The sequence below is a fragment of the Canis aureus genome, chromosome 22 (assembly GCF_053574225.1).
Source record: "Canis aureus isolate CA01 chromosome 22, VMU_Caureus_v.1.0, whole genome shotgun sequence".
Taxonomy (NCBI): Eukaryota; Metazoa; Chordata; class Mammalia; order Carnivora; family Canidae; genus Canis; species Canis aureus.
The window spans coordinates 16874415-16887855 of record NC_135632.1 but is presented as its reverse complement, the minus strand read 5'-3'; the positions used below and the strand labels follow the sequence as shown (position 1 = coordinate 16887855).

The following is a 13441-nucleotide window of genomic DNA, read 5'->3' as shown; positions in this document are numbered from 1 at the left end:
ACTCAGGTGTCGCCTTAGATGGCTTAGCTCCTCTTCACAGGGCGGGTGGTATAAGGAGAGATCAGTGCTTTGTTATTTTTATTGACTGTCCTCTCCTGGGTGCTACAACAATCTGGGCTAAAACTCCTTGCCCTCCAAATGGTCATGAGCTCAAGGCTCTTCACTTTCCCACAGTCCCTGTGTCTCTTCTCACAGGACCCCCTTCTCCCTATGTAGACGCAGGTACTTCTCCGGTGGCCCCACTGCTGCCCAGACACACCTCCACTATAGCATTTGTAAAGATCCGTTCATCTTTCCCATGAGACAGATAGCTCTCCAAGGATGTGAACCTGACTTTTAATGCTGGGTAACCTGACCAGCACATCTCTTAGGATGAAGCTATCCTGTCCTTTGGGGTTACCATAGCGATATATGGCTGTGAGTTGAACATGGTGGATAGAATTCCTTATTTATCTCCACCTCTGTTCTAATAAAATGGCAACGAAGGAATACAATACATATGAAATCACAAGGGCAAAAAGAGTAGGAAAAGAGACAACGATGGATGGGAAAGCTCAACACAATTTGGGAAGCTATAGAGACAATGCACAATGGTGACCGAGCAAGTGGAGTGTGCAGGCAGCAAAGGAGGGGAGAGGCAAGGTGCCTTGCATGGCAGCAGTGCTGAGTACCTCTGGAACTGGAGAAGGGGGTGCCAGAGGGCCTGAACACAGGAGGACCAGTTCAGAGTTTGCCTAAAGCGCCCTTAGATCCTACCTATTCCCCCATCCTGGCAGAGGCTGGATGTCTGCTTTCTGCTGAGGTTGGACCGGAGAGACTCTTGCCTCCTGGAGACCAGCACAGGTGAGAGGAGGGAAAAGTACCATCCTTTAGACAGAAGGATAAATTTTTGACTTCCAGAGTAGACAGAGAAGACACCTACCTCACATTTAGGGGTCTTGGAACCAGGGCCTGAGCATATGGCCATGAGGCCCGCCAGCTTCACCCACCTACTCAAAGCTTCCAGCCAGCATTTAGGGCCTGATCTGTGAATATGAGCAGATAGCCTAAGAAGAGACAAATTTTAGAAAGGTGCTAACCATGAAAAAGAGCCCCAAACCACCACCACCAGCATATACTGCACAAAGGCAGTCGATGCAGAGAACAAAAGGAAATTTCAAAAATCTCCAAATCCTATTGTCAGGAGGATAGATAAGCCCATCCGTGAAACATGAATGGGATGCTTTAAAAGGGGCAATCAGAAAACAGGAAGAAGCTTTTAGAAATTGAAAAATATCCATCCACTCATTCAACAGTATTTACCAACTGCCCGTTCCATGCCAGGTACTAAGTATGCGAGGTGCTGGGGACATACAACGATGACGAAGCAGACCGAGTTCCGTCCTCATGGACATAACATTCTGGTGGATGACAGCAGCAATAAAGTAAGTTTGTGGAAGAATCAGAAGGTCAATTTGAGGAAATTATGTGCCAATAAGACAAAACTGGAGGACTGACCCAGGAGGTCCAACAGCTAAGTATTACAGAAATTCTTGGAAGAGAAAAGGAGGAGGAAAACATCACAGAAATAATGTTTTCCCAGACTAGAAGGGCTTAAGTTTTCAGAGCTGAATATCCTCTGACAGCTCAGCACTTTGAAGGAAAGAGAGTGCACAACCATCAGAAAACTTCAGACCATCAGGTTTAAAGAAAAGATTCCAAAGGTTTGGAGGGGAGGGGAGAGGGCGGAAAAAAAAAAAAAAAAAAAAAAAAAAAAAAAAAAAAAAAAAAACAACCACCAGAGGTCCAACACACAGGACTGGGATGCAGAATAGAACTGGATTTCTCAACAGCAATTCTGGGATCCGGAAGACAGTGGAGCAAAGCCTTCACATTGTCAAAGAGAAATTATTTCCAACCTAGAATTCTGTATTCAGCCAAACAACCGAACAATTAGAACAGGGATCAGCAAACTTTATCTATTAAAAGAGAGACAGCAAATAGTTTAGGCTTTGTGAGTTGCCTACAGTCTTTGTCAAGTATCAACCTCCTCCCTGCCCCCCCCCCCCTTTTTTAAGATTTTATTTATTCATGAGAGACAGAGAGGGGCAGAGACAAAAGGCAGAGGGAGAAGCAGGCTCCATGCAGGAAGCCCATGCGAAACTCAATCCCGGGACTCCAGAATCATGCCCTGGGCTGAAGGCAGGTGCTAAACCGCTGAGCCACCCAGGATCTCCCCCACCCCCAAACACCCCTTTTTTAAACAATTCTTTTAAAATGTAAAAAAACCAAAACCAAAAACCCACTGTTAGCTCACAGAAAGAAGGAAAACAAACTGTGGACAAGAGTTGGCCCATGGGCTGTAGTTTACTGATCTCTGAACTGGAGGGTGGAATAAAGTTGTGTTCATATATGCAAGGTCTCAGAAACTGTATCTCCCATCGATCCTTTCTCAGAAAGATGCTGGAGGATGCACTCCACCAGAATAGGAGTAAACCAAAAAAAGAAGGCACAGGATCTGAGAAATCCAAGATCCTTCCACACCAGGGGAGGCGAAGGGAATCCCCAGGGAAACAGGGCAGGGAAATCCCAGAGGACAACCCTGTAGGAGCACAGCGAGCTCACTGTCCAGACAGGGGCCAGAGGACCCCAGGAAGGGTATGAGCAGAAAGAAAATGTGACAGATTACGTGACGAGTCTCTGTATACACTAAGAGGAGGGTTGAAGATCTTTTGGAAAATTTGGAACTGAACTAGTGATAGGTATAAGGAACATAAGGAAACAAATAAATGAGGCAATTATTAACTCTAGGAAGAACCAAAGTTTATTCGAGATGTGCTGCAATCATAGTGTATACTACGTGGCTAAATTAATGACATTTACACAGACATAAATGTCAACAATATTACTTTAGCCTAGAGTTGTGAGCCAGTCAATTTGGGAGCACGTGGTGGAGATGAAGTGTGAGTGTGAGGGTAGAGGTGTGAGAGAGCTAAATCTTCATCTTTCATAATTGGAAGGCAACAGATAATATCTAAATCTGAAAAATTGAGAAACACAGGGTAAGCTTATTATATAAAACTAGGGAGACACATACTAGAGAAAACTGCTGAAAAAAGTCAAATATGACTGCTTTGGGAACTAAGAATCAGGGGTAAGGAGGGATGGCACAAAGTTACCATAAGCCTTATAGCAACGTAACTTCTATCATATACATGTTTTATAAACACAGAAAATAAGTTTAAAATGAATGCACTTTCTAGAAATACTTCAGTATACTGAAAAGTTTACAGAACAAAACACATCCAAGAAATTACTATTGTTTATACTTTGGTTAACTGTCTTTTTCTTTTATGTTTTTCTTCATATAATGTAAATTCCACTTTGGTATCTTCTTTATTTAGATTATATCATAAGCATTCTTGTTGGCCATTAGCACTCTTGAAAATATCACTCTTAATGGCTAATAATGGAGATACATAATGTACTTGAATTGATATATTGTGAGCATCTTTGTACATCTTAGTTGCAATTTTTAGATGCATTATTAAGATAATTAGAAAAATGAGTGGCTTGAACCTTTTTTTTTTTTTTTTTTTTTTTTTTTTTGCTACATCTTGCTAAACTGCTTTTTGGAAATTCTAAACAAGGGGAGAGCACCACCAGCATGGTAGGAGAACCCATTTTACTGCATACTGGCTAGTGCTGGGATTACTCATTTAGAAACATCTTTGCCAATCTGCAGGAACTTTTTGTGGTTTAAAATTTGCATTTGAGGGATGCCTGGATGGCTCCGTGGTTGAGCATCTCTGCCTTAGGCTCAGGGTATGATCCCTGCTGCCTGGGATCCCATGTTGGGCTCCCTACAGGGAGCCTGTTTCTCCCTCTACCTATGTCTCTGCCTCTCTGTCTCTCATAAATAAATAAAATCTTTAAAAATAAAATTTGCATTTAAGATTATTTATGTGATTTTTATTACTTATTAGACATGGATTTCTGTGGTTGTGAACCACTTGTTCAAACTCATGGTCTTTTTATTATGTGTATGAACTCTTTTTTAACAAGTATAAGAAATGTTTTCCTGTTGGGTCTGCTGGCACCGCAGAGAGGATTCTCTTCCATATTCTAGACCTCTCCCCCAACTCTAGTCTGGCTGCTGGGAATTTGTTCTGGGTCTTCACCCAACTAACACTCCCCACATCTTAGTGAAATAAAGCCTCAATTGGTCCTCTCAGGGATGCTTCTCTCATTTCTCTGACTGGTGTTGTGCCTCTGCCCTACTTGCTTGTATCAATTCTTTATCTCCTTTTGTAATTTTCATATCCTTATCTTTTTCTTGAGTTCTAGAAAAATCCCTTGGACTGGTGTGTGTGTGTGTGTGTGTTTTCCTTAAGATTTTATTTATTTATTTTGAGAATGAAAGAGAAACAGGCTCCCCGCTGAGTAGGGAGCCCGAAACAGAGCTTGATTCCAGGATGCTTGGATCATGACCTGAGTTGAAGGCAGACACTTCACAGACTGAGCCTCGTAGGTGCCCAACCTTGAGCTGGTGTTCTAATTCTCAATTTAGTTGCCAGAAATCACCTCCCTCCTGCCTTAGCTCCACTAAGCGTTAATTTGGCAATAATGTTTTTCATCCCAAATGTCCTTCACTGTCCTCAGACTGCTGTTTTTCCCCCATAGACTGCTCTTCTACTATGATCACATTTTTCTCTGGAGTCTCATTGAGAACCAGAAATTTATTTATTTTATCTTTCTAAGTCCCTTGGCCAGAATCTGAATGCTAGGACCATCTTTGGAAGGGCAGTTCCTTTTCATATGACCTGTTACTTTTCTCTGACTAGTTCACTGCCTCCAGAAAGGTGTATCTGTCCCTTACGGGCTGCTGGGCAGCCCTGTTGCAGTCTGGGTAGGTTCCTGATTAATTATTATATTCACAGCAAAAGGATAAGGGCAACATTTAGGTTTACTGTGATTTTTCTTTGCATCTCAGAAATACGCTTGCTTGTGTAGTAGAAGGGGCTATAGATCAAAGGAAATATCCATCAATGGGAAATCTCCCTCCCACCAAGGTTTATTTTTAGTATCTTAAGAATAGTAAATATATAGTGTAGGAAATCAAAGGGACTTTTTCCTTAAATACTTAAGGGAAAAAATACTTGAGGGACTGTTCTATTTCCTTTTTGAAATACCGTGTCTCCCCCACCACTGATTTCCTCTTACTATATATTATCTTTTTACATACTTTGTGTTCCACTGTGCTGTACAAAATCAGTATCACCCTCCTGAATCACTTTTTTAAAAGTTGTATTTTAATGTCTCATAAAGCTTTCTGAGCACTTGGTTAGCCTTCTAGGTGAACCTGGGGATACTTTTCTCAAGTTAAATAAAGAAAAATAGCCATGGGTATTTTTGCCGGAAAGCCCATCAATAACTGGCCATTCCCCTGAGAAGCTGCTCGTATTTGCATTTAGTTAAATCTCTCAGCAGAGGGGCAGAGCCACTCCCTCCGTGCCCTTCACGTTTCTAGTTCATGTTAGTCCTGGGGACAGGTGTCCTTGACGGTTTCTCTGGGGGATAATTTTTTCCTTATGTTTTATATAATATATAGGTCATATGTATTTTTATATATGTTATATATGTATTATATGTATGTCATGACATTGTATTGCAACTGTTATGTAGCAAACTCTTTTGGTTTATTTTTAATCTGGACTACCTTACTAAATGTATTTGTTCTGCTTGGCTTTCAAAGGCTTCCCCTGGATTTTCTAGGGATCCAGTAATACCACTTGCAAATAATGAAAACTGAGTCTCCTATCTGTAAGTCTATTTATTTTTTTGACTGATGCCATTAGAAAGTAATGGTGGTGACCAGGCATTCTTTTCTATTTCCTTGCTTCTGTGGGAATGCTTCTGAAGTGTTATGCCATTATATGTCATGCTAGATAAGTATCCTTATAGTTCTAATTTACTAAGAGCTTAAAAAAAAATCCCTAAGTAGGTGTTGGATTTTATTGAATGACTTTTAAGTGTGTATTGAGATGATGATTTAGGTTCCATAAAAATATATTGTCTTAGTAATGCGATATATTAATAGATATCTTTATGGTATATTGTCCTTGAATACCTGGGATAAATGCTACCTGGTCATGTTGAATTATTCTTTTATTAGCAATTTGATAACCTACTACTTTATATGGGTATTTTGCATCCCAGATTATACTGTTAAACACCAGCTGTAATGCCACAATATCTTTATCCAATTTTCTTTGTTCTAGAAAATGGCTATGGTAGATTGAATTATGGGTCCTAATTCCTCACTCTGTCATTAGAGTATTACACACACCCCTGCCACAGCCTCACAAAGGATGTACTTCCCCACCCCTTGACTTTGGGCTTGGCTGTGAGACTCCCTTTGGCTAATAGCAAAATAGCAAACTAGCATATGTGAGATGAACGAAAATTCAAAACTTGCTTGCTGGGTGGGACTTGCAATCCCGTGCCTGTGCCATCTCCAGGAGAAGGTTATGTGAGGTAGTCACTACCCTCTTCTATTTTCCTAGACCCAGAATTACTTAAATTAACCAGTGAGAATTTGATAACATATAGTTTGTGGCACTTAGCTGGTGCTCAGCAATTGTCACCCCCTCCACCCCCTTGCCTGGTGCATCAGCAGAGGAGGGAATTGCAGTGGGTCATGTTCTCCTACTATGGCCACTACATTACCTCCTGGCATGCATGCTCTTCCAGGGCCCAACCACTTCTCCATTGAACGTCTGTGCCTTTCCCCCTTGGACCTGGGTGAGCACTGGTGAATGTTGAACCCAGAAGCAGAGGTGATACTATGTCATTGCTGAGGCAAGGTCATAAAAATGCCATGCACACCTGACGGGATGAGCACTGGGTGTTATGCTATATGTTGGCAAATTGAACTGCAATAAAAAAAAAAGATGTCATGCACGTCCACCTTAAGATCTGGGGACACTCGGTTTGGGGGCCCAGCTGCCAGGCTGTGAAAGCCCAAGCTAGCCCATGCAGAGACCTCCATAATGAGGCTGTGAAGCCACCTGTACATGCCATGGTCAATATCCCTGCCAATACCTGGCATCAATGGCCAGATGTGTGGGTAAACAAGTCTCCGGATGACTCCTGGCCCCAGCTGTCTAGTCACTCCTGGTCTTTGAGGTCTTCTTAGCTGAGTCCCCAAATACTGTGGGGCAGAGACGGGTCATTCGCACTGTGCTTGTGTCCAAATTCCTGACCTACTGAATCTGTGAGTGTAATACAATGGTCAATTGACGTCACTGAGTTTGGGGTGGCTTGTTATGTAGTAATAATAACTGGGAACAGGAATGGAGATTCAGAAAAATTGTATCATTTTCCTGTGGTTATACTACCAGCAAATGGCAGGACTGGAATCCGAATCGGGTCTGTCTATACTTTTTCTGTTGCATTGAACCGGTGACTGACACTGAGGTTCAGAGATCCCTAAGCCAGCCAGAACTAAGGAGGGCACCACTCGGTAGCTCCACCTCTGTGTGTATGTGGCCCCAAATTAGATCACTCTGGGGGTATGACAGAGATTTCCACCCCCTCTAGAGCTGACCATGTCCCCCAGCAAGACTGGGCTTCCATAAAATGTTACTGCTTCTTAAAATGCTAGCAGCCTCACAAACCGCAAAGCAAGTCTTAATAGCATTCCAAAGTGTAAAGAAAGACCTCATTATTAGCACAAAGAATGTTTTGGCACATTTATCAGCATTTTATTAAGAATTACCATATGTACTTAAAACTATACTAGTCCAAACAACTGAGAGAAGCGTTAGGTGATGGTTTGGCTGGCTCCTACTGCACCCCTGGCCCCTGGCACGCTCCACCCCTGCTCAGAGAAACCCAGCATCCCTGTGTGCGCAGGCACGGTCCAACCCTTACCCACTTCGTGGACCCTTCTGGCCCTTTTCTTCTTTCTTTGGTTGTGCTGGCTGAAAAGCACCTTGGGAAACAGGGCCTTTGGAAGGCAAAGGACTCTTAAGACATATCAGGAACAAGTGTTGCAAGTGCTGCAAGGACCCAGGTAAACAAGGAAAAGGAAGCCAGAGTGACGATGAGCAGGTTGAGGGGAAAAAAAAAAAAAAAAAAAAAAAAGACCAAGATCTCAACCAAATGGCTCTGCAAGTTTTACAAAGAGCTTCTTGTGATTAAACTTGGCCTCCAAAGTAAGTCTGGGAAACATGATTTGGAAAACATGAGGCTGTTGAGGCTTTAAGGCCATTTTGGCACACTCCTGTTTATTCTCTTCATCACGTTCTGCTTTGTGGTTGTCCGCTCCTTTAGCCAGATGGCTCCTAGTGCTCATGGTCCAGATGAACTTGAGACGGCCTGTTTCTTGCTCTGCTCTGCGTGCTGCTGGCCAGAAGCACCCCTCACTTTCAGAGGCCACTAAATGTCTGGATCAAGGAAGCCTGGGGCGGCGGGGGTAGGGGGGTACAGATCCAGAAGTTTGGGGCATCCCAAGCAGAGCTGCGGTCCTCTGGCAGTGCAGTGGGTGCCACGGAAGTGTGACCACCCTCCCTCCCCCTTCAGTGCCTGTGGACTAAGCGGCTCTGTCTGCCCTCGTGTCCCTCACAGCTTTCTTTCAACCAGCATGCTCTTCCTGCACACTACAAAGCCCCCTCTGGTTTCCAGAATCCTTCAATGCCTGAGCTTGTCAGTGTGAGGTTTCTCTTTCTTTCGGTTCCAAAGGTCATGCTTTCTTTGTGTGCGACTTCTTAAAAACTTGGCGAGGTAAACAACAAAGCAGCAATATTTCATAGGATTTAAACTTCCTTTCTGGTCCTGGAGAGCAAGGCCATTTTGATTTCCTCTCTCCTGCTCCATTCATTCTCTACAACTGGTTTTCCAGAGTCTCAGGTGCTTGGTCCATTTTCTGGGAGTGCTGACGAAGCCTCTGATGGGGTGGCTGGCTCCTTGGGGTCCCATGTGCTTTCAGGGTAACAGAACCTCTTTCTTCTGTGTGCTTTTGTTTTCCAACATTTAACTCCTGGCTACGTCTCTCTGCCTGGTGAACAGAATGAGTCTCCTTTCAGACTAGGTAGATTTTAAAAAAGATCTTGCCAGAACTCCCAAATGCTAGAGTCTTGAGGCTCCTCAGAAACTCATTACTTTCTCTTTGGGGGCCTTAGATCTAGCAGTAACTGTATATAGGAAAGGAGGCGGTGGAGGGGGGGTGCAGGTTGTAATCAGGCACTTCTGGCTTGATGTGTAGTCTGCTGAAGGAGTCATGGGAAAGCAGCCCACAACACTGCGGTGGGCAGCCTCTATACATGGCATCTCTGGATGTGCAAAGCAGCCTCATTTCCCACTGATGAGTTACTGCTCCTGGGCAATATGCCACAACTGTGCTCTTAAGACAGGTTTTGTAGTGGCAGGAGCTTCAGGGCGGGTAGGCAGAGGCATACCTCAAGACTCAGCGCTCAAGGCTCCTCCGTTCTGCTGCTTAAGAGCTGTGTTAGCTGGGGCAAATTACTTAACCTCTCTGTTTTCAGTCGCTTTACCTGAGTCCAATGAGCTAAGGTAGGAGACAAAGCCCAGTTCAGAGCAAACGCTGGTTGTTTGAAGGGTATATTAGAAATATCCATTGAACTTGAATTTCCCCTACCTATTCCTTGTTTTTACCACAAACACCATGTCTCTTAAAATAAGAGAGGGCCCCACACATTTATTTAGCTGGCAGCTTGGCATGCACTTTAAGCTAGGTAGTGTATCAGCATGATAAACTCTGAAATGAATACTGTGCGAGCCCTGTCCTAATGGGGGGGGGTGTTCAGTCCTGGGGGAGACAGAGTCACCACAGGTGGTCAGTGGAGGGCAGAGGTGCACAAGGAGCCCAGAAGAGGCTCTAAACAGGTGGAGATTTTTTTTGGAAGAAGAGACCCCTAAACTGAGTTACGTATGATGCAGGAAGTATATATGGTAACCTAAGAAAGGTAAAGCCTTAGGGGATCCCTGGGTGGCTCAGCGGTTTAGCGCCTGCTTTCGGCCAGGGTGTGATCCTGGAGTCCCGGGATCAAGTCCCACGTTGGGCTCCCTCCATGGAGCCTGCTTCTCCCTCTGCCTGTGTCTCTGCCTCTCTCTCTCTCTCTGTATCTCTCATGAATAAATAAAATCTTAAAAAAAAAAAAGGCAAAGCCTTATTAATCAAATCCATTCTTTCTACTCTAACTATATTGAATAGAGACTTTTAAAAAAAAAAGTCTTCAGAACAACCGAAGCTTGATGACTCCTTGATTCTGCACTAATATCCTTGCCCATTTCTTGATACGTTTTCAATTTACCTTCATGGTAATTTACACTCAAGGAAACTGTCCAAGATCTGCTAAGGGATTCAATAAAATAGGTCACAGAGTTAAATGCTGTGGTGAAACACAGGGTTTAATTTTATGGATAAAATATAAATTGCTTGGCTGCCTTTTTGCATTATTCGTGTTAAGACTAAGGATCACTCAGTGAATGGGAATGGATCACTGTAAGAGTGAGGTAGCCATTTTCCTAATTCTAGAAGCATACCTGGTGGGGTTGTGGACTTTGCTCTTGAGGTTAACAGTCGCTGCATTAGGGAAGAGACCTTGAGTAGCCTGTTAGCCCACCTCTACCAGCTGCTACAGGAACAAGGAGCCTGAAGCTGGAATTGTTCCTAAGACTGACAGTGGGGGGAAGAGGAGGAAGACAGCATGTTAACACCAGCCTTTTTCCTGATTATTTCTTGAAGTGAGTCTGCACTGATTGATGTCATTGTTAAAAATGCATATTCTGGACTGCGCCTTGACCTGCTCTCTGGCAGGAAGGTTGGGAACTTAGATTCTTCCCAAGCATCCCGGGCGGTTGTGAGATGCCCATGGAGATCTGTGGGGCAGCACTGACTGTAGAGGAAACACTCCCTTTCAGTTACACAGGATCTTTTATTAGCCCACCACTGGGCTCTGAAGTGAAGAAGGACCACTTTGCTGTAAGGGCCAAATGACCTATGTTATGAGTATGGAATAAAAGGATAAAGTCAATTGCATCTCAATGAAAAATATTTAGTGACAAAAAGAAGGATTGGGTTTCCTAGGTTGTAAATGTTTTATAGAACTTAATACAGTTTCATTTTTGAGGTTGGTTTCTAATAATACCCTTAATTTACCTGGTTAATGTACTCATCGGTCAATTCTGATTTTGTAAATTGTAGATGATCATCTTCCATTTGCCATGTAAGGCATAATTTAGAGTTGCAGAACCAACCAAAAGCTAACCATTCTTACCAAGCACTAAAAAATTAGTCCCTCTGGGGGAACATTTTTCCTAAAAGTTTTATTTTTCTTTCCATTCCAAACATTGTTTCGATTAGTGGTTCTCTAGCCGTTCTGTGTAATGATTTATAGGCATCTACCAGCAACCCTCAACCCCCAAAAGGGTTCAGTCATCAAATAAGCTTTGAAAATACCAAAGTAGACTAAGTGAAACAGGTCTGATTGCAGACTGCAGATCCCCTGAGAGCCTCTAATATGGGGATGTGCATAGTTAACTCTCCAAGAAGGGTACAGAAATCTCAGGGTTTACCAAGCTCATTTAGGTTTCATGGAACATTTTGCTGGATGAGTATGGAGAGGACCACACCTTGTGAGATACTCTGTTAACTCCACTGGCAAGTTATATCATGGGGATTAGGCTATTTAGATGAACTGTTCACAAGACCCAGGCCTAGGAAGTGTTCTACAACTGGAGGTATATATATTAGATCACTTTGTGGGGGAGCTTCCTCAAATACAGACCTTGCCACCTTGACATTAGGTCTGAGCACTGATGTAAATTATGGAATCACAACCTTGATCATCACTACCACTGCTATCATCATTAGATCATGATTAGCATTTTTGACTAACATCATAATCCCTACCACTACCACCACTTTGGTAGTGTCACCACCATCATACCAGGACCAAGATCACTGCCCTCACCAACACCATGAACTGTCCCATCACCACCAACACCACACTGTGAGCAATTAACACCACTTCCATTATCATGCCATGATCTACAACCACCACCACCACTAGTGCAACCAGTCAACACCACTGCAGCCACTTGAACTGCTTCAGAGCAGCCACTACCACCGCACTCGAGGAGATAAACAACAGTGTTATTATTTCAGGTTGCACTCAAAGGTTGGAATGCTTGATATAATTGCACATATTCATCCTGAGTTACTGTGGCATCTCAGTAATCATCAAGTGGAACCAGACATGGTGTCACAGCAGGATCTAGAGTGTAAACAGGATCTTCAATCCAAGATAGGGGTACCTCAATTACCTCTGTGACAGGAGTAAAACATGTCACATACACTGGCCACATAAGCTCCTTTGATGGGAAGATTCAGCCCCAACCTGATTTCAGAAATGTGGAAGCTGGACTTTTAGCTAGTTTAGGAACAGTGCTAGCCTGTTCCTCTGTGGCGACCACAGAGGGACTTTAAAACCAGCACAAAATGAGACTTGTTACTGCTTGAGGACCCAGTCTGGTGGGTAGTGGTGAGCGGAGGGGTCACAGCAGAAAAAAACTTAACCATATGTTACAGTTTATGTAATTAAGTTACTTTAAAGTGGTATTTGGGGATCCCTGGGTGGCTCAGCGGTTTGGTGCCTGCCTTTGGCCCAGGGTGCGATCCTGGAGTCCTGGGATCAAGTCCCATGTTGGGCTCCCTGCATGGAGCCTGCTTTTCCCTCCTCCTGTGTCTCTGCCTCTCCCTCTCTCTCTCTCTCTCTCATAAATAAATAAATCTTAAAAAAAAAAGTATGTATGTATGTTGTATAGATTATACACATATGAATGTGTAATACTGATGATGATGATGGTGGATGGCATGTATCGAGTGCTAACAAAGTGTTGGGAACTGTGCTAAAGGCTTTACACGTATTATCTCTTTAATTCTCAGGGCTCCTGTATGAAAGAAGTGTGACTGTTAGTCGCATTTTCCTGATGAACAAACTGTGAAATAGAGGAGTTAAGTAACTGGCCCAAGGTCATAAAGTGAATTAACTGTAGCACTGTGGTATGAACCTAGGTAGTCTGGTCCAGGTCCCATGATCTTAATCAAAATCGTACACTGTTTACACCCTGCTTGCACATCGTCTGCACACATATGCAGTATAATAACTTCAGCTGTCTACACGTCAGCCTGCATGGAGTGATTTAAGGGATGTTCAAGGACGTTGCTGATTACATGTGATTTGTCTCATGTGCTAATTTTTTTTTTAAAGATTTTATTTATTTATTTATGAGAGACCCAGAGAACGAGGCAGAGACATAGGCAGAAGGCTTCATGCAGGGAACCCAGTGTGGGATTTGATCCCAGGACTCTGGGATCACACCCTGGGCCACAGGCAGACACTCAACCACTGAGCCACCCAGGCATTCCTCATGT

General features: G+C 43.3%; 1 protein-coding gene and 1 long non-coding RNA gene across 12 annotated transcripts in view; one reads left to right on the top strand and one right to left on the bottom strand.

Annotated features, from left to right (window-relative positions):
• Positions 1-13441, bottom strand: part of NMNAT3 (nicotinamide nucleotide adenylyltransferase 3) — a 121242-nt gene that overhangs the window by 18913 nt on the left and 88888 nt on the right. For 7 of the 10 annotated variants that reach the window (XM_077864949.1, XM_077864947.1, XM_077864946.1 and 4 more), the window contains one exon: positions 757-867. The exons of the other annotated variants lie outside the window; for them this stretch is intronic. In XM_077864949.1, the coding sequence (XP_077721075.1) occupies positions 757-867 (111 nt within the window). The remainder of the gene's footprint in view (positions 1-756; positions 868-13441) is intronic. 10 annotated transcript variants of the gene reach the window in all.
• The window catches only part of LOC144293812 (uncharacterized), an 82715-nt gene that overhangs the window by 37984 nt on the left and 31290 nt on the right, over positions 1-13441 (top strand). For both annotated transcript variants that reach the window (XR_013361133.1, XR_013361132.1), the window contains exons 3-4: positions 1324-1424; positions 5735-5802. This is a non-coding gene — a long non-coding RNA (uncharacterized LOC144293812). The remainder of the gene's footprint in view (positions 1-1323; positions 1425-5734; positions 5803-13441) is intronic.